This window comes from Apteryx rowi, unplaced genomic scaffold (assembly GCF_003343035.1).
Source record: "Apteryx rowi isolate R43461 unplaced genomic scaffold, aptRow1 scaffold_30, whole genome shotgun sequence".
Classification (NCBI taxonomy): domain Eukaryota; kingdom Metazoa; phylum Chordata; class Aves; order Apterygiformes; family Apterygidae; genus Apteryx; species Apteryx rowi.
Window position 1 is genome coordinate 1,422,770 of NW_020449419.1, and position 25,902 is coordinate 1,448,671.

The following is a 25,902-nucleotide window of genomic DNA, read 5'->3' on the forward strand; positions in this document are numbered from 1 at the left end:
CTAAAACAGGTACTAAAGAATGACCCACAGGTATTGCTTGCCCACTGCCACCTCATTACTTCTTGTTGTTTTGTTTAATTTATGTAAACAATATCCATGATTTGCTGTGTGTCTCATCTAGAGGAAGATCCCTTACCTGAGGTGTTGACAGTCTAGGAGGACAAGCAACAGAGCAAAGATACAGAAGTAATAAAGCCCAAATAAAATCATACTGTGTGTATGTACTGTAGTTTTCAGAGGTACAAAGAGCAAGTTGTAGGATGGGGGTGTCAAATGCACTTTGTGCATTTGAAAACCACCAAGCCTTTTTCCTTTATTCATGTTAAATAAGCGTGAACCAACAGTACTTGTCTACCTCTCAATTTATCTTAAACTATTTAGGCAAGTATCAATTCTGGATTGATAAAAATCTCTCTCTCTGGAGAGATTTGGAGAAAAGCAGAGGACTAGGGCAGCAAAGGGCACTTGGGCAGAGGGGGCAACATGAAGGCAGGCATGGGAGGGAAGGATAAATAGCCAGCTCCCACCATCTGTGCAGTGAAGGTGGGGAGGGATGCAGGTAACATGAGGGGATGTGTAGGATGAAGGCAGAGCTCTGAACTGTCAAGGCAAGGGCACGGGCACATGTGGTGTAGGAGAGGAGCCAGTGAAAGGGTCTAAGAAGTCAGAGGGCAGACCAGAGACAAAGGAGATCTTTTTAGCTGCTTGGTTTTCAGTCGACTTCTGACAGGCCTGAGAGAAGAAAGAGGTTCCAGCAGTGAAGGCTGTGGAAGATATGAGCTTGATGATGGCTCCCAGTGTGCGGATAGGAGGCAAACAGTGGTGCTCTACTGTAAGTAAATGATGTCCCCAGTGATATGAGGTAGCAGCTGCTCTCCTCACCCCTGCCAGTGTACACCTGCCTGCCTCTCAGCTGTGCTATGCTCCCTTGTTCCCTTATTTCACTGCATTTCAGAAAAGTAGGCATAGATCCAGGAATTCTTACTGGTGTGACAGAGCCTGCAGGCCTGTGAACCTGTTGAGCATAGAGGCTGAGAAGAGTTGGAGCTGTACCTGCTTTTGTTTTGGACACTTACAGTCCAGCGATTGATTTAGTGTCAGCTCTTTCACTAAAGTCCGTCAGCTCTCTTGTGTCTGTGCTCGCTCTTCTGGCCTTGTTGCAAGTGCAGGGAAGGTGGCACAACATGGAGTTCCCTGCAGACCAGACCAATCTTTTCAGTAAATGGGTCTTGTGTTGCCCTATTTTTGTCCATCTATCTACGAGGAGGTGGCTCTGAGGGTCAAAGACCTTCATAATTTCAGTCTAAGTGAAACAGRATCTCCTTGTTGAGCTGGATCTTTGCCATTTTGAAATGAAGGAAAAATATTCATTCCAAATTACTTGACATCTCAGGCACAAACTCAGCTATAGACCTCTTACAATTATTGGCGGGGTATACACTGGCTTGCAGATAACAGTTATTGTATGTAAATTCATCATCTTTCTGTAAGAGGTTTTTGCGTGTGTGGCTGTGCCTCACTGGAACCCTTCACAGCTCAGAGGATCACTTCATCACATCACTGTGTTTCCCTCTCTTGCTTAACCTGGAAGATAATCAAGTACAGGCTTAAGAAATGGGGGAAGACAACAAAGGATAACCAAGAGTGAAGTCCTCCTTTTTCTTAGCCAGATTAACATGTGAGTACAGTCGCTACCTGTGTTTCTAATGATTGTAAACAGTTTTAAGTACCATTCTGTTAGCTGGCAATGGCACCTGACGTTGGAGAGATGTTGGTAAACCCTACTGAATAACTGAAAGAAGCCAAAGGACTTTGAAGTCAGTCTCTTTTATCAGATTTTTCAACAGGAAAAAGTAATTGTTTAAAGAAAAAGATTGTTCATCAGCCACCTTTGCCTTTGAATTACAGAGGGTGTTACTAGCATTTTAATAGCAGGTATTTATATTGTCTTCTGGAACTACCAATCTAGCAATTAGTACGGAGAAGTGAAACCCACCAATGCCTCTTTCAGGCATTCACTTCAAGAGACCTGTTGTTGTTGCCGTTCTTGTGTACAGTGGCCAAATGCATGATGAAAACGCTGTGCTCCAGTCCCAGCTGGACACAGTTACAGGGGCTTCATGCTGTATGTTTGACCTTCTTTACCAAGAATCAGGCCACCTTCAGCTTGAAGGCAGGTGGGTGCTAGAGGAAAAGGACAGGTCACAGAGATTTCTTTTCTTCTTTCTGCTGCCCCCTTAAATTTGTTCTAGGCCACTTTGCACTTTGACATGTAGGATTTGCAAAGGTGTAGTCAGCTACATGCTGAAAGCAAGTAACAGCCACTGGTAGGAACGAGAGAGAAACCAGTTTCTTTAGCAGTTCTGATTATACCTGCAGTATCCTGTGCAAGAAAAGCTCTTTAGCTACAAATCCATAGACCCCTGCAGCGTGTGTCCCCTTCCCCATTCAGGCCTTGCTTGAGCGTCCCTGGGAGCAGTGCACAAGAAGGGCGGGCGGTTTTAGCCACTGCACTTCCCAGCCAGCTGTGATGAACATGTATATCTAAACTGCTGTGTGCTGAGTCAGCAAGAAGAAAGCACAAATGAGTGGTTCTCCAAGGCTGCTATACAGACTGGGGAGGTGAGGAAGGTGTTCTGAATAAACTGTATTTTCTGAGAATCATAATTAGAAAAAAGGTATCTTTTGGTGGTTCACGGAGTCCTCAGATATCTATCTTCTGTCCAAGATTATCTTCCAGTGGAAAGATTTACCCAACCCAAGGAGGAAAAATCCCTCTGAAGCTCCACCTGTCTCTGAGGAGCATAGTGGTTAGACAGGAAGAATGAAATCATTCTCTCCAGCTTCTGGAGCAACGGCTGAAAGAAACCTCAGTGACCCTCACATCCGCTCTATACTTGAGGAAGTCAGGAGATTCAGGTAGCAAGGGATCCTCTACATGGAGATGACCTCTGCCCATGTCTTTCTTGCCAAAGCAAGCAGGAGGTAGTGACAGTGCCGTACCACTGCATCCAACCCTATAAACAACAGCCTTCCAGACATAGAGCCTTCCTCATTCTAGAGGAAATCTCCATGCCACTGGGTGTGGATGTTACAGGCAGAAAGTTTGCTTACTGTGGAAGGTTGAGGAAGGGTTTGATAAATTTTGAGAGGGTGATGTAAGGACAACATGCATTAATGATAACTCTGAGGCTAAGGAGCAGAACACCATTAGCCCATCAAAAAGAACAGGCAATATGTAAGTGACAGTAACATAACAGAAAAACATCTTTTTATTTCCCTAGTGGTGGTTTGCCATAACAGTTCCTTGTTACACTCTCCTCCTTTTCTTCTAGGATTCATTTTATGCATCTCTAGCCTGAAGAAATATAAGTATATAAGAATTAAATTAGCACAAAATAAGGCTCACTAATAGTAACTGGGGGAAAAAGCTGAAATTTTTTACACTGTCCTAAGGTTTCCTTAAAACTGTCTTTGTGTTTGTACTTATAACTTCTTTTATTTCAAAAAGTTGCATACAAGTCTCTGTGATCCTGGTAACTGCTACTAGAATATGAGACTTCTCCTCAGGGGTTCTACTGTTATATCTCCACTTCTGAGTTACAGGAAGATATATGAGGAGAGAATAGTGAGTGTTTTCATATGCAGCATGTTGATGTAGCTGCATAGTTGCATGTCTTCACATACATAGCACAATCTTCACCTACCTCTAGAAGCTGGTACCTATACCCATGTAGTGTTGTTGATGGCAGTTTAAGTAGACCACAACCAACAATGCTGTGCTCTTTTTCAAGAGGAAAAAGTAATGATGGAGGGATTTTGCAGACTGTAAAGGAACTTTCTGGTTTAGCAGTCTAGCTATTTTCAGCTTCTGTTTTATTCACACATCTTTGTCAATATTAAGCTCTTCCCAGAGCCTGCTCTCAGGCAGGAGCTGAGAAGGACAATCTTAATAAATTCCAAATTCATCTGAACATTTCAGTAACAAACTGTATTTTTTAAAAACTGAAGGTAAAGAAGTGAAACTTCTGTGATKAAAGCTACGCTCCACTGAGGGTCTGGATGGAGGGTTCAAAGGTGGTAGTAAACTCTCTAGGTGCTCACGGTAGAAATATCAAGTCCCTATCAGCCTGGCAGTGGGTCTTCACAGTCCCTACATGGTGTGCCTGTGGTGACAGTCGCAGTACAAGGCTGCAGAAGTTTCTTCAGGCAACCTGAGCCAAGGACCCTCAGGACTGCCTGTGCCAAGCCAGCCATCAGCCCTGGCGGGGCGGCGAGAGGAGCAAGAATTGCCCACGATGGCCTTGAGCCGGAGCGGCTGCCCAGGCTCTGCGTCACATTGTGCCCCACCAGGCCTGGTCAGGAGTGGCCCCTGTGGCAGAGGTGCTGGTGGGTATCATGCAAGGCAGCCGCAGTTTCTGGCAGCCCTGCAAGGCCCCCGTGCCCTGGCGGATTTTTCTCCTGTCCTGTGCATCTCCATATTACAGAGCTTATCATCCCAGCCAGTCAGCATTTAAAACAGTGCAATACGTGAATAGAAAGGTTTGCTTTTTCTTTCTTTTTTTTTATTTTGAGCTGCGCATCAGAGCCTGCTATGATTCTGCAAGCTCAAATACTTACCTTTCTCCTTTATTATTAGCATTCTTGTAGACTCAGACTATTTGGGGAGAGAGGCTATCCCATAAGACAGCATATCTTACCAGAAACCAGGGGCATTCTTCATTTGCTAAATGCGTTGAAATAAAACTACTGAATGTACTGTGTTTGCAGTCTGGCGATTTTAAATTGTTCCCTCTTTTTTTCTGACTTCCTAACCATTTGAGTTGCTAATTTGTAATGGTAAGGAATAACTTGGACTACTGTGGTGAACTGTGATAGATGGCGGCATGTGTCAGAGGGGAGCTGATCTCATTTCAGATGGGAAACGTAGGTGGCTTATTGCTCAGCACAGCGTAACTCAAAGTTTCTGAAGTTCCTTGTGATGCTGTAGATAGAGGCAGGCAGCTGAAAGGGCTTCGTGTCTCCTCAGAGCAGGCATAAGCAGAAGCCAGCAAGCAGCAAAGCAGCCTCCGCTCCCCTGCCCCATTTCTGGCTGTTGTGAGACCCCAAAGGAAGGCACAAGCCCTGCCTGAGAGGGTCCAGGCCGCAGCACGCAGTGTGTAGGGATCGGGAAAAACAGCAGTCCACAAGGTTGTGAAGTATGGAAAAACTGACAGTATCTACTCCGTCATACTCTGGGCTACATACAGTTTCAGATTACTTCAAGTCTAGTACCCCAGGGAAGAAAGAAGGACCTGTGTTAGTTTGTAATCCTGCAAACATTTATTGTATAGTTTTAAGTTGTTATTTTCACAAGTTATATTTCATATTCCCTGCAGAATATTTTAACTCTCAAACTGGATGAAAAATGATCTCCTTGAGGGGTCTGCCAGACATTAGAGACACATTATCCAGCATTTGATATTTAAAGAGAGGGGGCAAGGAGCACTCCAGTAGATATTCTAGATCTGAACCACATTTTTTAGGGCAACTTTTTGAAGTCATTTCAGATTTGTTACTGCAGGAAAACATCTTCAAATGTTTCCTGATTTACTATTCTATCTTAAGAACAAAGGGAGAAGTATATAGAAGATCAAATAGATAAAAATAGATTGAAGAGACAGCAGATGCTTTTGATTTACTGAAGAAAGCAGAACCTCACATTTGGTGGCTATATTGTTTGCTGATACCAGAGTTTTAGTGTTAATAACCTACACCTGAGCTGCACGTATTATGAAGCTTCATTTTTACCTCTAGTTTCTTCTGACAAGTACAAATGACTTGGGTTGCAGTTGCTTGCTGTGTGTTTTGTCATCAGAAACCTTAATGACAATGTTGTCTGAGGTTTATCCTCGGTTTATGTTAATTGTCACAAAGGCATGCTGATTGATGGTAAGGGGCAATACAGGTGACACACTAGCTATAATTCCTTAAGCCTTGGCCCAGTGCAATATTAGCTGAAGACGGGTTGCTTGCCCTAAACTTCAGCAGACAGTTATTCAAGCATTCAGGTAACACTTCTGTCATCTGTGCTGGGGTCAGGACTTGCAGCCAGCAGAGTTATAGCTTCATATTGTCCACTACCATTAAAAGCTCAGATCGCTAAATGGGAAAATTAGATTCTGAATGGAGACCTGTTCCCTCTCTTTTTTCCTCTTTGTTTCTCTGCAGTATTTCTCTGAGCTGTGTTAGGGCTGAATAAGGCTAAACGTGCTTTCCCCCCCCCCCCTTTATCTCTAATTCTTTTTATGAACTGTCTGAATAGGTCAGATGAGTATGACTAAAACTGCATCCTCCTTCCTAGAGGATGAGCACATACTGCTTCTGCAGTGCTCTTTTCCTAGGAAAGAGGAACTGAATTTCTTTATCCATAAGGACAGATATTTCACTGCATGTAGGGTTTCATTTCCTTGTTTCCTTCTGTTCAGTTCATTATTTCAGAGTAGCTGTGTGACATTCTCTGCTTAGTCTGTTTTCCTAACAAACTTTGCCTTAAGTGATCGCGTCTTTTGTGCATCCACCTCTTCCTGATGTGAACTTGCTGTCTTTTTTCGACCAACTATAACTCAGGGTTTCAAGATCCCCAAGACATTAAGTTTACGTGCTTTTCCTAAAGGCAGGTGATCAAATGGAGATGAGACAGACTGCTAGCTCTCCAGCTGCCGGAAGTGAGCTCAGTCCTTAGTAGATGCTGGAGAGTTTCCCTGTGAGAATGGCATCGTGAGCTCCCAGACGGGTGCTTAGAGAGCCGAGAGACACCTGCACAGGCAACAGCTTCGGTTGCTTTTGGTACTACCCAGCAATGCAAAGGTTGTCTGAGAAGGACTCCTTTTTGACCGTGAACCTGAGTTTTTTTCCTGTTGCAAGCAAGCAGCATGACCTAAACCTTAACTGCTGAGTGAAAGTCATCTCTTTGGAGTTGAGATGTGTGTCTTCCAGTGCTCATATGTGCATTTTAGAATCAACTCTCCTTCATTTAAGGCAGCAGGAGTTTTGAAAAATTGGACTGCTGCAGGATTAATACAAAGTGCATGTCTTGATGTGGTTAAACTCTCCTGTGCTGCACTAAATTGATGTAGTTTGCTGTCAAGATGAATGAAAACCAGACTCCTAATATGTATTAGTTTTACCTTTTGTAACCCTATCCCTTCCTCCTCCGCTTCTTCGTTCTTGCTTAGAAGAGGCATTTCTTCTTTTAGTCTGTGCATAATATTAGTAAATTATTTTGACGTATTAACGCTTGTCCTGGATGAAGGGCAGGAAGATCTATTAGACTGAGTTAACCTCTCTGTCCATCGGCTTCAGCAAGTAGAAAAGGGTGGTTCTTTGTTCTGAATTACCTGGACTGCCCTTTATTTGACAAGATGAAAGTTATTTCCTCTACTGGTTTTATCAGGAAAGTAGAATTCATCTTTTTTCTCCCTCTGCCTCACTAACATCTCTTCTCCTGGGAAGAGAGAAAGAAGAGAAGGTGCATCTTCAGAACTGTTTTCCTCCTCTTTCTTCTATTCTCTTTGAGGCTCACACAGTAATATATTGACCCTGTATTATATCCAGTGTCAACTCCCAGTCAAATAGAATTAATTCTTTTTGAAAACCAACTTACAAATTGCGTGTTAAGTGGCTGCACAGTTCTACATCCCTGGCAGGATTAGGCAGAGTATAGCTTTTATTTACTGTTTTAAGCATTTTTGTTTTCTTTTTAGAGAAAGGAGCAACTACCCAGGAATTGTAATGACTTTGATACCCTAATGATCATTAATATTGCAGAAAGAATTCTGTTGTTTCTCCTTGCTAAAATGTATTTTACCTGTGTGCTAGTATTAATTAGTGCTTTCTGGTAGCTGTGGGTTAGCTTTGTAGTGAAATTGTGAGTAAATGAAAATGTAGCATACTGGATTAGGTGCTCAACTTACTATTAAACTATGAGTCAGCCTGTCACATCTAAGTAGGGATTTTTTTATTTTATTTTATTTTATTTTTTTGGTACTGGTTTTCTATCATTGCGCTCACCTGCAGTTCTGCGGAAGTGCTATTAAGTGGTCTGTCGYCTGGGTCAGACACTTCTGCCGTACTCGAGCTCTTCAGGGCCTCCCTGCCTCCGTCAGCCGTAGGACAGACGCTCACTAAAATTCACTGCTTTCTGCTCAGTCACAGGAAAGGTAGTTTTCTGCAGCCAGCTGTGTGCGCTGCCCCCGAATACACAGAAGCATGTTCTTTAAAACTCTGTTTGTCTTCCCACTGTAGCTGCGTGCTCTATATAAGTCCTTTTATTTTTACTTGGCTCCATATGATCAAGTATATACAGGATGTGGCCTTCATAGAGCACGAGAAAAAGGATTCATCAGAGCATGAGGAAACGTCCTGGCCACATCTTGCTAAAAAGTGTGTGTGTGTGCGTGTGTGCGCCATGGTTATGTAACTGTCCTCAATGTGCAGCACGGTTACATGCTGCTGTCCTGCTAAGCGTGATTTAGGGAAATATATACAGATATTTACAGTCTCACTTGAAGTAAAGTACTATTATGTTGATAAGAGGAATAAACTGGGTGGAGGAAATTACAGTGATGTTACTATGAAACCAAGGTGCTTAAGAGGTTTTTGGAATTTACTGATAATGTTCAGAAATAAATAGCCTCGGCACCTTGTTGCTTTTGAAGCAGAGCTACAGATATAGTGGTTTTATTTACTTTTCATGACCACCTACACAGCTAATGAAGTTGTGAGGTAGGAAACCTTATTACACATTCAGAAACGGCCCTAGCTGAACAAAATTGCTAGGGTTTAGTCAATAAAGTTCCAGAAATATAACTCTTCTTATACAAAAGCTGAGAACTGAGGCACAGTCATGATGTCTTGTTTTATAACTGCAACCACAGCTTGAAGGTTTGTCGTCTTAATGTAAATGGCAGGGCATTAGGCCAGTAATTCACACGTGTGGATAAACACAGCTTCTCTCCAGGGAATGCTTTCGTACTCTTAGGGATACAAAGCTGTGTTAAGTTTTTGTAAAGTGGGCCTAATTCCTTTTGTGAGCAGTGTGATCATGGAGTTCATAGGAGAAATGTATATGGATATTTACTTTCATGTTTTTTTTCTTCCACAGAATGATATCACGCCATTACATGTTGCCTCAAAGAGAGGAAATGCAAATATGGTCAAACTCCTACTTGATCGAGGAGCTAAAATTGATGCCAAAACAAGGGTAAGCTTAAGTGGGAATGCTATGAAGCGTCTTTGGGGGAATTATTGCTTCTGACCTGTTAGCTGGTGTACAGCTGAAACCATTCATGTTCCAGCTGGGCTACTGTAACTGTACTTAATTTCTTTTTAATAAAATGATTGCAGCAGGATGCTAATAATTTACCTGTCATAAAATTGTCCGTGAAATGGCCTGTGTGGCAAAGCTCAGAACCAACAATTTACTTGTTTTCTGTACAGCATTTAATTAGAAGCTACGTCAAGCTACTTGGGGTAGGAATGAATATACTGGAAAGCTAAAAGCCAAGAATTCAATTCTGATCTTTCAGAATCTGAATGTTAAAAGAATCACCTGCAACCCCAGCGTGTTTGCCTTTCTTTCTTTACCCACAGAGCAGTCTTGCACAGCACAACACTGCTGATGAGTCTCACCTCTCTTGCAGGGCTCTGTGGCAGAATGAGAAGGCAGCTCAGTCTCCATGTCTGACTCGATGCTTAGCTGTGGGTTGGATTTGTCAGCAAATGTTTCAGGCATCGTGATGGTTTCCATCAGGTTGACACCTGACTTGAGATGCTGAGTGGCCTAGAAACTCAATGCATATGCTTATATCTAATTATTGTAGTTAAAATCTGATGTTTAGGGATGTTCTATTTGCTTACCTAGTGACAAAAAGAGGAGGAGGAGGAAAAAGTTCAGAAGTGTAATAGTAAATTTAGAACTAGTACTGCTGTGGTCTGCCACAGCAGTCTGTAACATGTTCCTGTGCGTGTGAGGTAGTCTTCAGGACTGAACAGAAGACATGGCCACAGTAACCTGTAACTTTTCAACAACTTTAATCTTCTTGAAATGTTAGCTTGTCACCATCCATCTTCCATTTTTAATTATTCTGAATAATTTCCACCAGAGAAGTTCTAAACAATGCAAAGATATAAATGAAGATTATCTTTTCTACAGTTATTACTGTATCCACAGGTTTCTGTTTGGTTTTCCAGTGTTTCAACAGTCTTTGAGATTTTCTGCAATGCTTATCGAGGCACATCCATATCTTTTTCTGTGGCAAATTCAGAAATTGGATCAACTTAATTTCTCTTCACTTTCTCTCCATGTTTTCCTTCAGTTGTTTTTCCATTTTACCTGTAGAAGTTATTCATGATTTCTCTGCAAAATTTTTCATTTCTAATTGGGAATATAGATGAGTAATTTTCCTCTCTCTCTTTCTTTCCCTCTCTCACTCTCTGCCCCCTTTTTTCAAACAAAGAGTTTGGACTTATGACCTTTTTCACACACTTGCTAAAATACTGGCAATATATTTACTGGTTTCTATAAACTTTGTTTCTTACTTAATTATGAAGAATTCAGCCTTTTGCTTGTGCTTCTAGTGATATTTTATTGGTATTTGTTTCTCTCCTAAGCATATGTCCATGCCCAAAGTAGCTCCCTGTGGCGCATATATATACACACACACGCATATATATTTTGGAAGATGGGTTTTAATAAGCATGTCTTTAAATTCGCCTTGTTGGTAATACTGGCTTCTTCATCTGAAGCTGATGACTGTCTTTCCTGTTGCTTCCTCTTGCTCTGGATCATCTCCAGAGGTCCCTTCCAACCTCTACTGTTCTGTGGTTCTGTGATTTCTCCTTTCTGCGCTAAAATAGCAGCCTCCTACATGCTGTGCTGGGCTTGCCAGGCTGAGGGGGGAAGTGTACATGTCCTGGCGCGTCACGGATGTGGGCCCACCACGCGGTGGGGAGGGCCGCATTTTGGTGATACGACAGATGTGCATTTGGTCGGGTCGGAGAGGAAGGAGCATGCCGGGTGGCTCTTTGCTTCCTTTCTACAAGTATTTACCTGGCCCACTGCAGCTAAAACGCTGGGCGCCGCTGCTTTAATGGTTGGAGTCCAGGTTGTGCTTATCCTATAGTCGTTATCTGTTTCCTTTGCTGTATCATAGATCTCGGAGTCAGATGTTAGGATAACTAAACTGGGTAACTAAAAATACCGGCTGGGACGAAAGTAGGATTCAGGAAAGGGCAGAAGAGTTACCAATTCCTGAGTCTGGCAGAGCTTCCCCTGAGGCAAAAGGCACTGGATGAGTGTAGTTCAGGAAGCTTTTATTTCTTTTCTGGCTCTCCCCAGAGACGGCCCGTTTCCCCAAACACCCTTCCTTTCCGTAAATCGGCATGGATTTGCATAACTTCTCCTGCTGGTGCCATTCGTGTGTCCCTTGCTGTTGCACTTGTCTGGCATTACCAGAGGCATCGTTTTCTGGCAGTTAGTGCCTGAGTGGATGTTTCGCTGCTGGAGGCACCGACTCATCCCGCCAGGGTTTGGCAGCCCGTGGCCTGCGCAGCGTGTGCTCTGCAGAGGAAGGCCCGCACTCGCCGAACGGGACGGTAAGCTGCGTGAGCCAGACCGGGGATGGGCGTCACTGGAGTAGAGCAGGAAGGATTTCAAGTTAATAGGAGAACCAGCAGAAGGATGAGAGTAATATGTTGTTAGAGGAAAAAACACTGTTTCAGGAGTGTCTGCCTAGTTCTCGTATTGAATAGCAAAGATTAGTTATTGTGAGCAGTTGTAATACATAAAGTTTACTAAAGCTCTTTATTATTCTGCCTAGCATGGTGGTGTTTTCCAAGGCAGAACAATTCAGGTATGTCAACTTTGCAGTCATTCCCTTTTTTTAATGTCCCAGACATAGAGTGGCCCTATGAAAATACAGACAAAAGTATCAGCTGTACTCTTTTGCAACAGTATGACCACTCCTGCATGCGTTGAAAGGCAGAGAACAGCCGAGGCAGCGTTTCCTGATACGTGTGCCAAGTCCTGTATCTGAGCTGGATGCCCAGCCTGCGCCCAGGCTCACAGCGCTCTGCGCGGGGCAGGCGCGTGTGCTGGATGCACACAGAAGTTCACAGGCGCTTTGAAAGAAATGGCCTGCCCTGCGAAGGTGGATATGTAATGATGGGATTTGCATGTGGAAGTAATGAGGCTCCTGTTAGCAGATTTGTGAATGTAAGTGAGGCCTCTCCAAAAATGTTGAGAGAAGAGCAGAATTCTGTAGATTTGTTTGCTTTGATTAATGATCTTTGTCTTGGGCACCGTGATATTACTTAATACAAATGTTGGTTAGGGAGCATGAAATTCCTCTTTAAAGATGAATGGCAAAGATTCTGTACCCATATAAAAGGACAGAAATACTTGAAAATCGCTTATTTTTCTTGTTCGGAGACAGAAATTCCTAAGTCTTTGTTTCTCCCTTATCAGTTCTGTGCTTCACCTTTAAATGAGTGTGCAGAAGGTGCTGCTTTGGGCTATTGACCAAACTCTGACATCAGCAGGGCCAGGATTTGCCACTCTGATTTTTAGATGGGGCAGATTTAGCTATTCAGCTGTCATTTTGTGATCTGTGCATGCAATTCATTCTCTGTATGTGATACTAGAAATGTACTGCATGTCATGTCTGCTTTCCTTTTTCACAAACATACTCATTTGACAGATAAATTCAAATCAAACCTTTCTGAGCATTAAGTTAGTTGGGATAATGATTTCTTTTCCTTAGTCATTTCCATGAGCATTTGCATTTGCTGCTGGCAGATGGTGCTGGAAACTGCAGTGCTAAAGTACTGTACGAAAGGTTAACTTGAAGGGCTAAATCCTCATCGTGTTAAGGTGATAGTAGCAGACATGAACTCCAGATATCTCTGTACTCGTTAGGACTAGGATTTGATGAGAACCGTAAGCGTGGTTCCTCACCTGCAAACTGGTGGGGACTCAGATGACATGTAAGCATATGAGGTTATTTCAAAAATGTTCTTACAATTATTTTGAGGTTCAGCCATCTTTTCTTTTTCCTTTTAGTTCTTGCTTATGTTGCATTGTTTGTTTTCACTAGCTGCTCCTTTTTCTATGTGATATGTAGCAGCTGACATCTTTGTACTGAATTCTTAAGTGTACTCCTCAGTAACTAACCACGCAAAACCCTACCTATGTGTTGCTTTTGTCCATCCAGGGCAACTTTTATCATTTAGGTTTTTAAGTAACGTTCTAAGCAAAGACCTATTAAGGCCTCATGTAAAATGTTTATTGAACATTGCCCTATCTTCTTTTTTCTGTCTTCCAGAAAAGATTTTAACAAATAAAGCATAGTTAGAGAGGTTGATTAAATTAGCTTGATTTGCTCTGGCTGTCTAATACTGCATATGCCAAAGTGAATTTGTGTCTGAAGCAGGCAGCAAGCACATTTTACCCTGGATTAACAATAACTATTTATAATCTTCATTCTACTGATTTTGCAATTAAATAAAAGGCCAGCACTCATATCTGCCTGAAAACATGTGGGATATGCTCCTTTAAGATGCATCAGATCACACATAAGCTTCTCCAGAGAACCCCCATGCGTGAAGATATAAAATAAAGACAGAAATAATGTTGAACTGGCACTGTAAGAGCCTTTTGCACGTGCAGGAAGAGCAGACCTTGTTTGCTCCCCTCCTGCACCAAGGAGGCAGCTTGCAATAGTGCCAGCAAAGTGTTTGGGAGAGGCAGAGCCTGGAGGGACCAGAAGACAGAGCCGTGCTGGGCTGAAGCACATGCACAGAGACTCCCTAAGCAGCCGGGGGCACGCTGAACCCTTGAGGGTGCCGGCATTGCCCTGTGCGGAGAACTCCTTTGCCCTCCAGCTCTGGAGAGCCCAGCACGCACCTGCTGAGCCCCTGGGCAGGCTCTGGGGTTTGGCTCGCAGTCTGCCAAGCTTTTGCTTAATATTTGCATCACAGTCAATTTTTTTAGCAGGTGGAGGTTAGCTGGGGTTGGCTCAGTCCCCCCGGCTCGGGCTTCGTTTCATCCCTCAGGGGCTGGGACGAAGCGGAGGCTCGCTGGTGCGTGAGAGCTGCAGCGCTGCGGCTGCCGGGGTGGCTGGCGCGGCTGCCCCAGGGTCCTGCTGCGCAGGGAAGATCCCAGGTGGCTATTCAGGGGGAAGGGGCAGCATGGGGAGGGCTCGGGCTCCCTTACAGCCATGTGCGGGGTCAGGGAAACGCACCTCTGCTTCCAGGGAGCCGGAAGGGCAGCAGGGCGCCCAGGTATAAAACAAGCACAGCCAGTTGTGGCCCCTGCGCAACCACATCAGAGAGTCACTCTGCATCCAAGTCACAACGGGGATCAGAAACACTGCTTTCGTGCATAGCATTTTGGGGGGGTGCATGCATTTGTTTGTTTTAAATAAAAACTAAAGAAAGAGCAGCAGCCCAAGAGATGGTGTGTGACGTGCTTATGGAAAGTCTGTGCCTAAGCAAAATTCCTCCTTTTGTCCTCCCGGCTTTGCTGGAGCTGCTCGCTGGAGCTGCTCTCAGGCTCTCTGGAGGGATAGATAATACAGATGATATGATTTATCATGTCAGCACATACTTAGAGAGTCCTTAATCTGCAGATTATTGTCATAATCGTTTGTAATGGTTTTTCTGAGCCATTGTAGGCTATCATATTAAGGCAAGTTTACTTCTTAATACACGTATGCACAGTAAATAAGCAACTAGAAAATCTTCTGACAGAATTGATAGCCTTGCTGAGTGCAGACCTCTTTTAATCTCAAAATGTCTTTTTTTAACAAAACTGTACGTCTTTCTCTGATCTGTGCTTTAGAGATTGACTCTGCACATTTATTTCCTTGCTTTTTGTGCCATATAGCAATTAAAAAAGCAGATGCCTTTTCAAAATGCAAAAAAGATCTTTGCAGCCAAATGGCCTGTCTTCAAATGGATTTGCACATTATGGTGGAAGTCCTGACATCCCCTTAACAGCTACAGATCAGCTCACCTGCACTGGATTGTAGCACCATGTCCAGCCGTGTGATACATCATCTGCTTCCTCCTTTGCCAAAGGACCTTTGCCAGTAACACACAGGACGCTGGAGAGGGCTGGGACATGGCATGAGGGCTGTGGACTTTGCGGAGCAGTGAGAGTTTTTAGGGTCTAATCCAGCTCATTGAGATGAACAAGCCCTCATTCTGCGTGAGCTTGGTATTTGCTGCTGATGGTACGTTTGTGGAATGAGTCGAGGGGTAATGGAATCTGGCAGATGTTTCCTGCTCAAAGTTTTGTGCTTGAACTCTGAGTATCTTTCTTGCTGTGCCTAGAGAATATAATAATGATAAGTAGTAAAAAGAACAGACAAGCTAATGTGCATGATTTTCAGCTCCTTCCTACAGGTGTCTAGCTGCCTAGGCTTGTTGAGTTTCATTTTCTCTTCTATACATGTTTTTGGGTGGATGATAATTTTACTGTTAGTTGCTTGCGTTCTGCTCAATTCTTTATTTGAGATGTCCTAGTCTATGGAAACTGCTGGTATGGAAAATATGTATTACCTTCATTAAACATTTGTTGTGAAGCTACAGCAAAACATTTGCAATTCAGCTGATAAAAGTAGCATTTGTGGGTTTTGATATCTTTTCTCTTTGACCTTACCTATCCATTTTGAGCAATACAACTTTATTTTGTATAGCATCATTTCAACGAGATGCCCTTCTCTGTACTTCATAGACTGAAATAACAGGAGGAAGTGGAAACGTCAATAGCATCGCTTAGAGATCCCAGTAAGAACATTTGCGGGCCAAACTGTTCATCTTGCATGAACAAATGGCTTCTTGAGTCCTGATCAAGTTAAACCTAAAACAATATCTTACCTTCCCCTACATCAAAATCAGATGCATTAGTTTTAGCAAAAGTACTTGCGCAAATGAACCACACAAGATTTAAGTGAGCATGTTAGAAAAATTAAATCACTTTCTGGCTACTATGTTTCATAGGCATATTAGGAGGGGGCAGGAAAGGAGGAGCACGAGGGCATAAGACTCTTGGGATCACTCTCTCCCTCTCCCCAGCTGCTCTCTACACTTAGTAAGTCTTAAGCTGATGTTCTAGCACAGGGTAATGGGTTAGGAAATATCAAGGAAGAATATCATAGTTGTGCATGGGAAATACTTCTAAGCAGGTGTCTTAGTGGCACTCTCTACCATATGTGCAGAGGGACCATGTGCGTGTGAATTAGTGAGCCCAGGACGTGTGTGAAGGAATTTTATTCATTTAATAAAAATGCTGTAACATATTTATATATACGAAAGAATACAATATATGTATTTCTGAGTGTGCTGGAAGACACTGGAAAAAGGCCTCTTCCTCAATGACTTGTATTTAAAAAACTAGTAAATATTCTTCTTCTTGTTTATTTGTTTCAGTCTTTGTTATAAGGGCTTCTTCTCCACCATAGTTAGTGAAAATGCAATGTTGTTACTGTGTGACTGTCTCCTGCATTTTTATTTTGGTTGTAACAAAGCAAAGGTTTGCTCTTACTAATTCTGAAAACATTAATTTTTCTCCCTTTTCTCGAGGCCATGACATTGCTATTTGTAACAAGCATAATGTCATACAGGGTTGAAAAACTCAATGTGATTTTACTCACAGTTACTCAAGACGTATGTGCTATCTTTCATCATAGCACTCAGTGTGTAAGACTTTACTTAAGCATTGTAAACAGTGTACAGGTCAAAGAATAGTCAAATCAATTTGAAAAAACTCTGTTAATGCTAAAAGGTTGTCTTTCTCTTATTTAAGGAATGTATTTCTAATATAGTGATAACTATTACTAAGCAGATAGGTATATAATAGAAACTCAAAACCATTCTAAAGACATGTTGAATATAGACTGACACTCTAGACCAGTCATATGGCCAGAAGTCACATAAGTACTTGCTACACTGCAAGAGACCGAAGTTAATCCAACATACTTTTACCACCTGGGATTAGGATGATTTTCTCAGCTGCTGCACACCTGTCAAAATCAATGTAATTAAAAAAAAAAAAAAGTCAGACTGAGAAAGAAAGATTTCTTCCTCAAATAGAAGTAATATCCACTGACTTTGATGCATACTGACAAATGAAAGACCCAGTTTTCTCAAAGGCATGCAGGCAAAAAGTACCTGAGGTACAGTCTCATCATGTTCTTGTTATGTGCATTTACCGTTGTAACGCATGTAAGTTAAGGGTCTGGAAGCAGCCCGTTGCACGAGCACCAATCTCATATGACTATTTGCAGAGCCAAACGCACTTTGTCCATTTGAGTAAACAGGTTCAGCTGCTCAACAGCATAAGAGCAGCATCCTGCAGAACTTAATTAGTTTGTCAGGACGTTTTTGGCCTTTATAAAAGCACACAAGATTTTAGCGTGTCCAAAACTAATTTGTTATAATGTTTGTTTCCCACAGGATGGGTTGACCCCTCTCCACTGTGGAGCAAGAAGTGGCCATGAACAGGTTGTAGAAATGCTGCTGGATCGTGGTGCCCCTATTCTCTCCAAAACCAAGGTGACTGATACTGTTCTCTTCTCTGCTGGGATAATCCTTGTACTTTTTTTTTTAATGTAATTATGCAGGTTTCATATAGCTAAGGGTTTGACAATAACTTTCCTATTTCATAGCTATTAAAAGTAACTGTGTGGGAGAGCTCCAAAGTGAATGTCGTATGTAGCGCGCGTCTGCATATGTAAGAGACATTAAAATGAGATACACAAGAAAATCAGACCAGAAAGCAACCGGAAAGGCATGTATGATAACACTATCCCTCAAAATTTCAGTAGCTAGAAAATTTCTGTTTCTACCCTGGAATAAATATGTGGTATCTTCAACTTGTACTAAAATTACCCTAAGGCTATAGTAGAGATAAGAGATAAAAACAGAGTAATGTCTCTTTGCAGAGACAGCTCGTATTTCCTTAGGAGTTAGGCTGATTACCAGTTTCTCCACTTTCTATCTCTCTACAGCTTATCACCTAATGTTCTTCATGGGAATTTCAAATCACCTGCACTAGGGCAGGCAGATTGCTTTCGCCCCAAGGGTTGGCGTTAAAGCGAACACTTGCCAGAGCTCTTCTGGTGGTGATTCCACATGTACCAGTTATTGCTGAATTTAAATCTCAGTGCAGCAGTCTACTTTGTAGCACCACTACAGTCCATGACTTTCCCATTCAGGGTTGACAGTTGGATTATGCAGTTTGCTGAGGTTCTCTCCCAAGATACCCTCAACCAACGTTTTTCCACTCAGTCTGTAAAAAAATATATATATATATATTTCCTGCAATATTTCTTCTTTCCTTCTGTTATTTCTTTTCTGTCTTCTGTTGTCCTGCCCTATTCTGTCTCAGTGCCCCTCTATATTCTATTTTCTCCTCCCTCTCTCTCTCCTTTTTTTTTTTTTTCTCCTTACTGGAATATATTTAGCATTTGTTTGGGGGGGTTGGCACCAGTGTTCCTCTGCTGCGTGAGTCACTGGCAAGTGCTGTCAGGGGTAATCTGACAGACAGGATCCACCCATCCTCTGCATGTGGGATTTCCACAGGCTCCGGCAGCCCGGCAAGGAGAGGGAGAGGGCGAGGGGCTGCCCAGCAGCCACCGGGGCCGCAGTTCCCCGCTGCTACCCCTCTCGTCTCCCGGAGCTTGTACTCCGGTGAGTCAGGCTGTTGCGCCTTTCAGCGGGTTTCCCCACTCCCGCTACCTCTGTTAATTACTCGAAGGAAAAAATGTGAACCTCATTGCTTTGGTTTCCACCATCATAATTGAGGGCCTCTCCTAAGGAACTGTGCTTTTTCACCACACGTTTTGTATTGCCGGGTATTATCCCTAAACTTCCTATTGTTCCTAAACAGCCGTTAAAGTCCTGCGGTCCTTGAATTTATTCCTCTTTCTGAAGAGATTCACACAAGTCAACAAGCCTCCCCCAGAGTTCACTAGCTAAAATCAGACAGAACCCATCAGAAGGATCAGAACATGGCTCACTGGGTTTGAAACAGTGCAGGGCCAAAAGATGCGCTTTGGACATTGCCCTGAAGAGGCTCTGGTAACCATCTGCAGCAAAATGGTGCTAGACAAGCTCCTCTCTTGAGGAGGGAGAACTGCTTTATGTATTAGATAAGGAATAGAAGAAAGCGCAGAGCTTCCTGAGTGTCCCTCTGATATGTTAATTCAGCTGTTTTCAGGGGGTAAGCTAAGAGGTAGAAGTACCTCTGAATGACATTAATGAATCCATTCATTTGGCACTAAACTGCAGTCCTGTCCCCTGGAAAAATACGTGGCTCTGTTCTCTTCAAATCAAATCATGTATTATTGAAAATAGGACACATTTTTGAAAGAATTTGAACTTCACAAAGTTTTCTGATGGTATATAAAACTCTTTCAGAAGAATAACCAAAGTCTGCAGTTTAATACATCAACAAATTATTGTTATTTCCTGCTGCAGATTGTTTAGTATGGTGCTGGCTCTTTTTCCTACTGGAATAATTTTAAATTTATCCTCAGGGGAGGCAGAGAGCTAATGGATTGATCATAGGTTTAGAAGCAAAAGAAACCTGCATTCTAGTCCTGAGTATGCCAGTGATTTGCTGTGTGAGATATGGCATCTCTGTGTATCGATTTCCATATTTTTAATTACTGTTTTTGTAGGCTTGTTTGGCTTTTTTTTTTTTTTAAGAGTTAATGACACTTCCCCTAATCAAAGTCTTCAACACAGCTACAAAATAAGCTATGCATCACTGATCACCATTTTGCCTGTGCCCGGTCAGCCATTTAATACTCTGTTTAATCGCTGTGGTCCTCTTCTGATTTTCTTTAAGGAATCATATGAGTATCAACCTCTGATTCCTTTTAAGTTTCTTCACCTTTTAATGTTCTCTTGGCAATTTTCATAAAAAAGTGATATAACATTGTTTATATGGTGGCTCCATCGTGCAGTACTAAGTCACATCTTACAGACTCTAGTGCGTTGTCTCTCACAGCATGAATGTGGGGAGAACATTGTTATACCTAATATCTTTATGCTAAAAGTGGGAAGACAAAGGCATCGAATTATCAAATGGTTTGTATAAGATTGCCAAGTCTGTTCTGCTGTAACAGAACGAAGAACAAGCCTGGTTTTGATCACGACGAAAGGCAATGTTCCATACTCTTGATCAACTTCTTTACCATCCAGGCTTGTCTCTTGCTCTTCTGTGTTAAGCCTATCTGCTGCATTTTGCTCATCCACAACAGATTTTTGTCAAGCATCCTTCTGACTTTCCCCTGTTGACGTGTGACTGCTCTGCTTCTTTCCTTCTTTTCCGTCAGTATCAGCCTCCTTCACATAAGTTTCTCTTATGAGGGATTCCTGTGTCTTCTGCTCAGTTTTTTACTCTGTTAATCAGTGTAGTTCATTAGCTATTATTGTTAAATAAATGACACTTTTCATCTGAAGGATATTTCCTCTAAAAATGGAACAGAACATTGTATGAAATGACTTTCATGATTTTTTACTAGCACCTAAAGCTTGGATTATTTCTCTTTGCATTATCAGTTCATAAACCGTTATTGTGAGGGCTTAGTGACTGAGGGAAATTAACCTCCTTTTTTTTATTCTACTATTAAACTACACTAGAAGGCAGTGAAAATATTTAAAATGTTTTGCCAGTATCAAGCTTCCATGTGGATAATTGCTGTGGTAGTCTTTGGGAATGGGAGAGAGGCTAACCCAAGCCAGCATAAATCACAAACAAGATGCCCATGAGATAGTCTTACTCAAAAGATATAACTGTGTCCAAAGATCTCTGCTTTTCAACACTGACTGTAAACTGCTTTCAAATTATGACAGTATTAGCCTGCTTGCTTTCACCATCCTTCTTCCATGTCACTTTAAAAAATGAGTTCACTGTGTATTTCCACCTTAATTTTGAATGTTTGTCATTGCTGTTATGATATGGCTGGGGGAGAAGGGAAAAGAAAGAAATCCTCTGTTTCAGAAAGCCTGGGATTTCAGCTGTTAAGTGCTTACACTGGTGCTTTGCCTATGCTAACCATGGTCACATGAGGGCACTACATCTGTGAGCAAGAGTTTCAGTTTCTTCATCATGGCAAACTCGATGTACTGTCAGTCATTTATAGATTATATTATATGTTACCATAATAGCAACTGAATTTGAATCTACTTTTGGCATCAGAAAGAGTAAGAAAGAATACAAATGGAAGAAGGTGTGTTGAGGTATATCTGAAGAGCTCATTTATCTCTTCTAACAAGATCTCTTTCATTCTGGCCAATCTTTTTAATCTTTCATCATGAAATAGGATCAGCCCTTTAAAATTCAGAGAATTGTTTCTTGTGTGTTTAACCTGTTTTTATTCTAGGAAAGTAATATATGTGACATCTTGTTGATTAACTATTATAAGCATTGCAAGAAACAGTTCTTGGTACCAGTATTGTTCCTAAAGATGAATCTCTCTCAGGTATTTCCAGACAAAACAGAGCTTTACCACTGCTGCTGGTAGGTCACGTCATGATGGTCTGACACATATTTTTTTTGTTAGCCTGGTAACACTTGAAACTTTTGGTGTTGTACATGGGCACATGTTGGCTGGCAGGAAGGAGCTGCACAGATCTGTAGTGTGATGTATAGTATGCATACAACCCAAATTCAGGAAAATACTAACAGAGGGAGGCAAGGTTGTAGTGGTTACTGTGTGGTGCTCTGACCTGCTCTCTCATGCCTGGTATGTTCAGGCTACTTTAGAGTGGTGATTTTAATGTGGCTTTTAAAAGCAACAGATATCCTAGTTAGTCATGAAGCACTGTTCTTGATGTAACTCGTTTACTCGGACAGCTTGTCTGAGCTACGCTAGCTGAAATATGCCACGCTTAGAGCATTGCTGGTAGGGCTGGTTTTTAGGGTAGACCTGTTATAAACTCTAACCAAGCAAGCTCCAAACTCCACATGGTTTTTGCCAGAGTAGGAACCCTCACTGTGATACCGAATGTGTTTAGTTTCTAATGGGAGCAGCAGGGGCTTGTAAAGCTCTTCCTACAGTGAATGTTCTAAGGACGAGAGTTGCATTTTTCTGCGTGTTCTGTAATCCATCAGTGTTACATTTTCTTTTTTAATGCTTGCTTGTTTGCAGAATGGTTTGTCTCCATTGCACATGGCAACACAAGGGGATCATCTAAACTGTGTCCAGCTTCTGATTCAGCACAACGTGCCGGTCGACGACGTCACCAATGACTACCTGACTGCGCTGCACGTTGCCGCCCACTGTGGCCACTACAAAGTTGCCAAGGTTCTCTTGGACAAGAAAGCGAACCCTAATGCCAAAGCCCTGGTGAGTACGCGGCCAGTCACTGCGCGCAGCTAAACGTTCTTCCAAAGTTGCGGTGAGAGTTCTTGGAGAGTTATTTTCTGCCTGCTGATGGGTGGCAGGGAGGATGTGTTGTATTAGTGCAGGCAGCCCAAGAGAGGATGCTCTAGGTTCAAAGCGTTAGTAATGCGTTTTGTGCAATCAGAGAAGACCTTTGCTTATGGGCAGTCAACAGTGATTTATGAATTTCTAGTGTAACTAGAGCACCTTTGCCTCCTGGTAGCTTGTTATGATTCTGAATAGATTAAGCAGCTGCAGGCATAACTGCCGTAGTTGTTAGTACGGAAGAAATTCTGATTCTCTAAATGTTTGTAAAGAGAAAATATTCAGGAGCCCTTAAAACTGAGATGATTTGTATTAGCTCTCAAAGATCTAAAGCAGAAAAAAACAGAATGAGTTGTGTAACATTTGTGGTATTCTACAGTTATGTCAATGGAGTCATATGCCTTTCTACTTTAAGAACAGCTTCAGCAACAAAATCTGTTAGTGTAATTAAACTGTGTGCAAACTAAATGCATTTTGTTTGAAATTATACTTGCAATCCACTGTCTTTAAAATGTCTTTATAGATGGGTCTTCAGTAACCATTTCAAAAAATTTAAATTCTGATGTTAATTGGGTTGAATGTTGGTTTCACAGACTGATGCTACTAATTCATTCAGTTCCCAAAATGTTATGTGAGTTCCCGAACCCCCCACAAGCAGGGTGGGATTGACTCTTTTCTGAAAACAACACAGGGTCCAAAGATTTCTTTCTCTCTGCCACTGTTTCCTGTGTCAGATCAACCTGTCTTTGGGTGTCTTTGGTCAAGGTATTGTGGAATATGGATTTATTTCTCTGTTATTGGCAAGTGAGGAGGCTTTAAGACCTGTAATATTTATTTTGGCTTTTTGTTAGCTTTTTTGAGTTGCAGGCAGTAGCCTCTCATTGGTCTGGTAACCTAGCCATAAATTTCCTTATCCCCTAAATCATTCCTCTTATTCTGTCCTGATCCTCGCCCAGGACGGTTAAGCAGGAGGAGGTTGCGGGCAGTGTCCTTAGCCCGAGCTCCTTGTTCCCTGCAGCGTGTCCCAGCTTTCTCTGCTTGCTGCCCACTGCTAAGGAATGGGAGGCGCGAGCTCTTTATGCTAACGGGAGCAGACTATTGCACTGACCTCGTGGTAGGAAAGCGTATGGGTATTCGTTACTACGCGGTAGGTAACGAAGCTAATTTTGATCAGATCTGAAGCCCCGTTCTGTCAGCCGTCTTCAGACTTGTGCTGTGAAGGCTGTTTTGGTACATACGCAGAGCGGCATCAGCATTCGGCGTGTGCTGTTAGCTGCGTTGTACCCGGCTGGGATGCTCTGGACAGCTTATTTTCATGTTTTACTTGTTTTCTGTTGTTTCATCTTGTGACAAATAAGATAGTTTTAAATGTTTGCTCTGCTGCACATAGACCTTTTTTTTTTTTTTATTTTAAGGAAGGGACAAAATAATTGCATTTACATTAAATTGGCAGATAATGAATGAAAGAGAAAACAATAGTAAGAATAATTCACAAAAAGGTTCCAAATGCCAGAGCTTGCAAATATAAAGGCTTTTTTTTTGACCAGAAGTTCTGAAAAAGTTCTGAAAAGCAAAAAACAAAACAAAAAAAAAACAAAAAAAAATCCAGTGATTGTGGTTAAGCAAAAATGAAATCTATGATAATTTTTGGTAAACTGACAATTAAAAAAAAGAATTTATTGGATTGGACAACATATTTTATAATTAAAATGTCTATATAAAATATATTTTTAAATTCTTTAGGGTTTTTTTCTCTCTTTTACATGAACGATTTAGTGAAATCAAAACAAATCTGGGAGGTGTTTTGTTATCAGAGGAATGTTTTATGTGAATTCCCCACCCAGTTCTAATTTGTAATGACGTGTGGTGTCAAAAAGTGTGTTCTTTCTCATTTACAGAATGGTTTCACACCTCTTCACATTGCCTGCAAGAAGAACAGAATAAAAGTAATGGAACTTCTTCTGAAGCATGGTGCATCTATCCAAGCTGTAACTGAGGTAAGAAGTAGTCATTGCACATTTGTCTTTGTTTCTGTTACAGAATACATCATGACTATATTGATTATTATCTGAATATTTCTGTAAGAGCATATGTCATTCAAGTCAATAATGATTTTCAACCAGATATCAACAAATAATAAAACCGAAAAAAATCAGTTGCCCTAATGGTTCACAAGACCCAGATAATTGATGGACTTTGGGATAGAGTAAGGATAACAGGTGAAGTGTAACAGATAAAAATTTAAAAATAATCTACCATTTCTGCTTATTTCTGCCTGTGGTTTAATGTACAGAAGATGAAAATTGCACAATTAAGGAGACCAGAGTGAAGACTGTGTTTCACTCAAGTCCTGTTTTGAAAGGTGGTTTAACTCACAGACCTTGTTTTGGCTTTCCACATGGAACAATATTCACCTGCCATCACTGGTGATTCCGAATCAGATGGACAGAAATCAATATGCTGTTACTTCAATCAGTGTGAGATAGTTTACACATAGTTACTGGTGTATTTGAGAGATTAATTGAGAACCTGTGGAAAATTTCATTCCTGTATGTGAAAATACGTTCTGCACCCTTGAATTCCTCTGAACTTCTCCATCCTCTTTCAAGCAAGCACTTTCCAAAGACGAAAGCTCTTCCTTTATGTCCTGCCACTGCCTCACTACAGGATCTCAAAACTGCATTTGTTCAGATTTATCAGGATACTTTACTCCAGTGTTCTGCTTTCCTTTCTGTGTCTTTCGCTGACTGTGTTTATACTGTAACAACCTTTCAAGGCAGAATTAGGAGTTGGAAAATGCCCTAGTCAGAAAGAAAGATTATCACAACTCTTACCTGGCCATCAAAAAAATTGATCAGAAAGTTTGACAGTATTCCTCCCCAAAGAAATCTGAAAGCGAGCAAGTTCTCTTCTTTGCGAGTTCTGAATAAACAGTACCACAAGGGGAAGCAGTGCCGAATGTGATGCATCCTAAATAGGCATTGTTGTATGTATAGCTGATTATCAAAGGTAATGCTTATTACCATTTTTTATGATAAATTCTGTTTTCAAGGTAGATTCCACACCTCTGTAGATACTGCAACTTTTTTCAGGCTGCAGGCTTGAATCTCTGGAGTATGAGTTACAGTTTATGATCAAATATGACACACATGCATTTTATTTCCTGCAGACTACTATTTTAAAAGCGTTTACTAATTTTTGCAAAAGAGGAAGAAGAAATAACATACTCAACCACTTAGCCTGCCTTCCTACTCATGTTTGCTGTTCTGCATGAGAAAAGAAGCAAACTGCATTTCCCTCACCTCTGCCCTCCTGAGATTTGTGTGCCTCTGCGGGGTAGCTCCCTGGATCAGCGGTTATCCAGAGATCCACTGAGCTTCCTCCTTCTCCTGGTAGTGAAACTCCCTTGCAGCCCCTG

General features: G+C 41.8%; 1 protein-coding gene across 1 annotated transcript in view; it reads left to right on the forward strand.

Moving 5' to 3' along the window:
* ANK3 (ankyrin 3) overlaps positions 1-25,902 on the forward strand; it is a 207,430-nt gene that overhangs the window by 76,134 nt on the left and 105,394 nt on the right. Inside the window, exons 8-11 of the mRNA XM_026069950.1 lie at positions 9,146-9,244; positions 17,500-17,598; positions 22,206-22,403; positions 24,383-24,481. Of these exons, the coding sequence (XP_025925735.1) occupies positions 9,146-9,244; positions 17,500-17,598; positions 22,206-22,403; positions 24,383-24,481 (495 nt within the window). The remainder of the gene's footprint in view (positions 1-9,145; positions 9,245-17,499; positions 17,599-22,205; positions 22,404-24,382; positions 24,482-25,902) is intronic.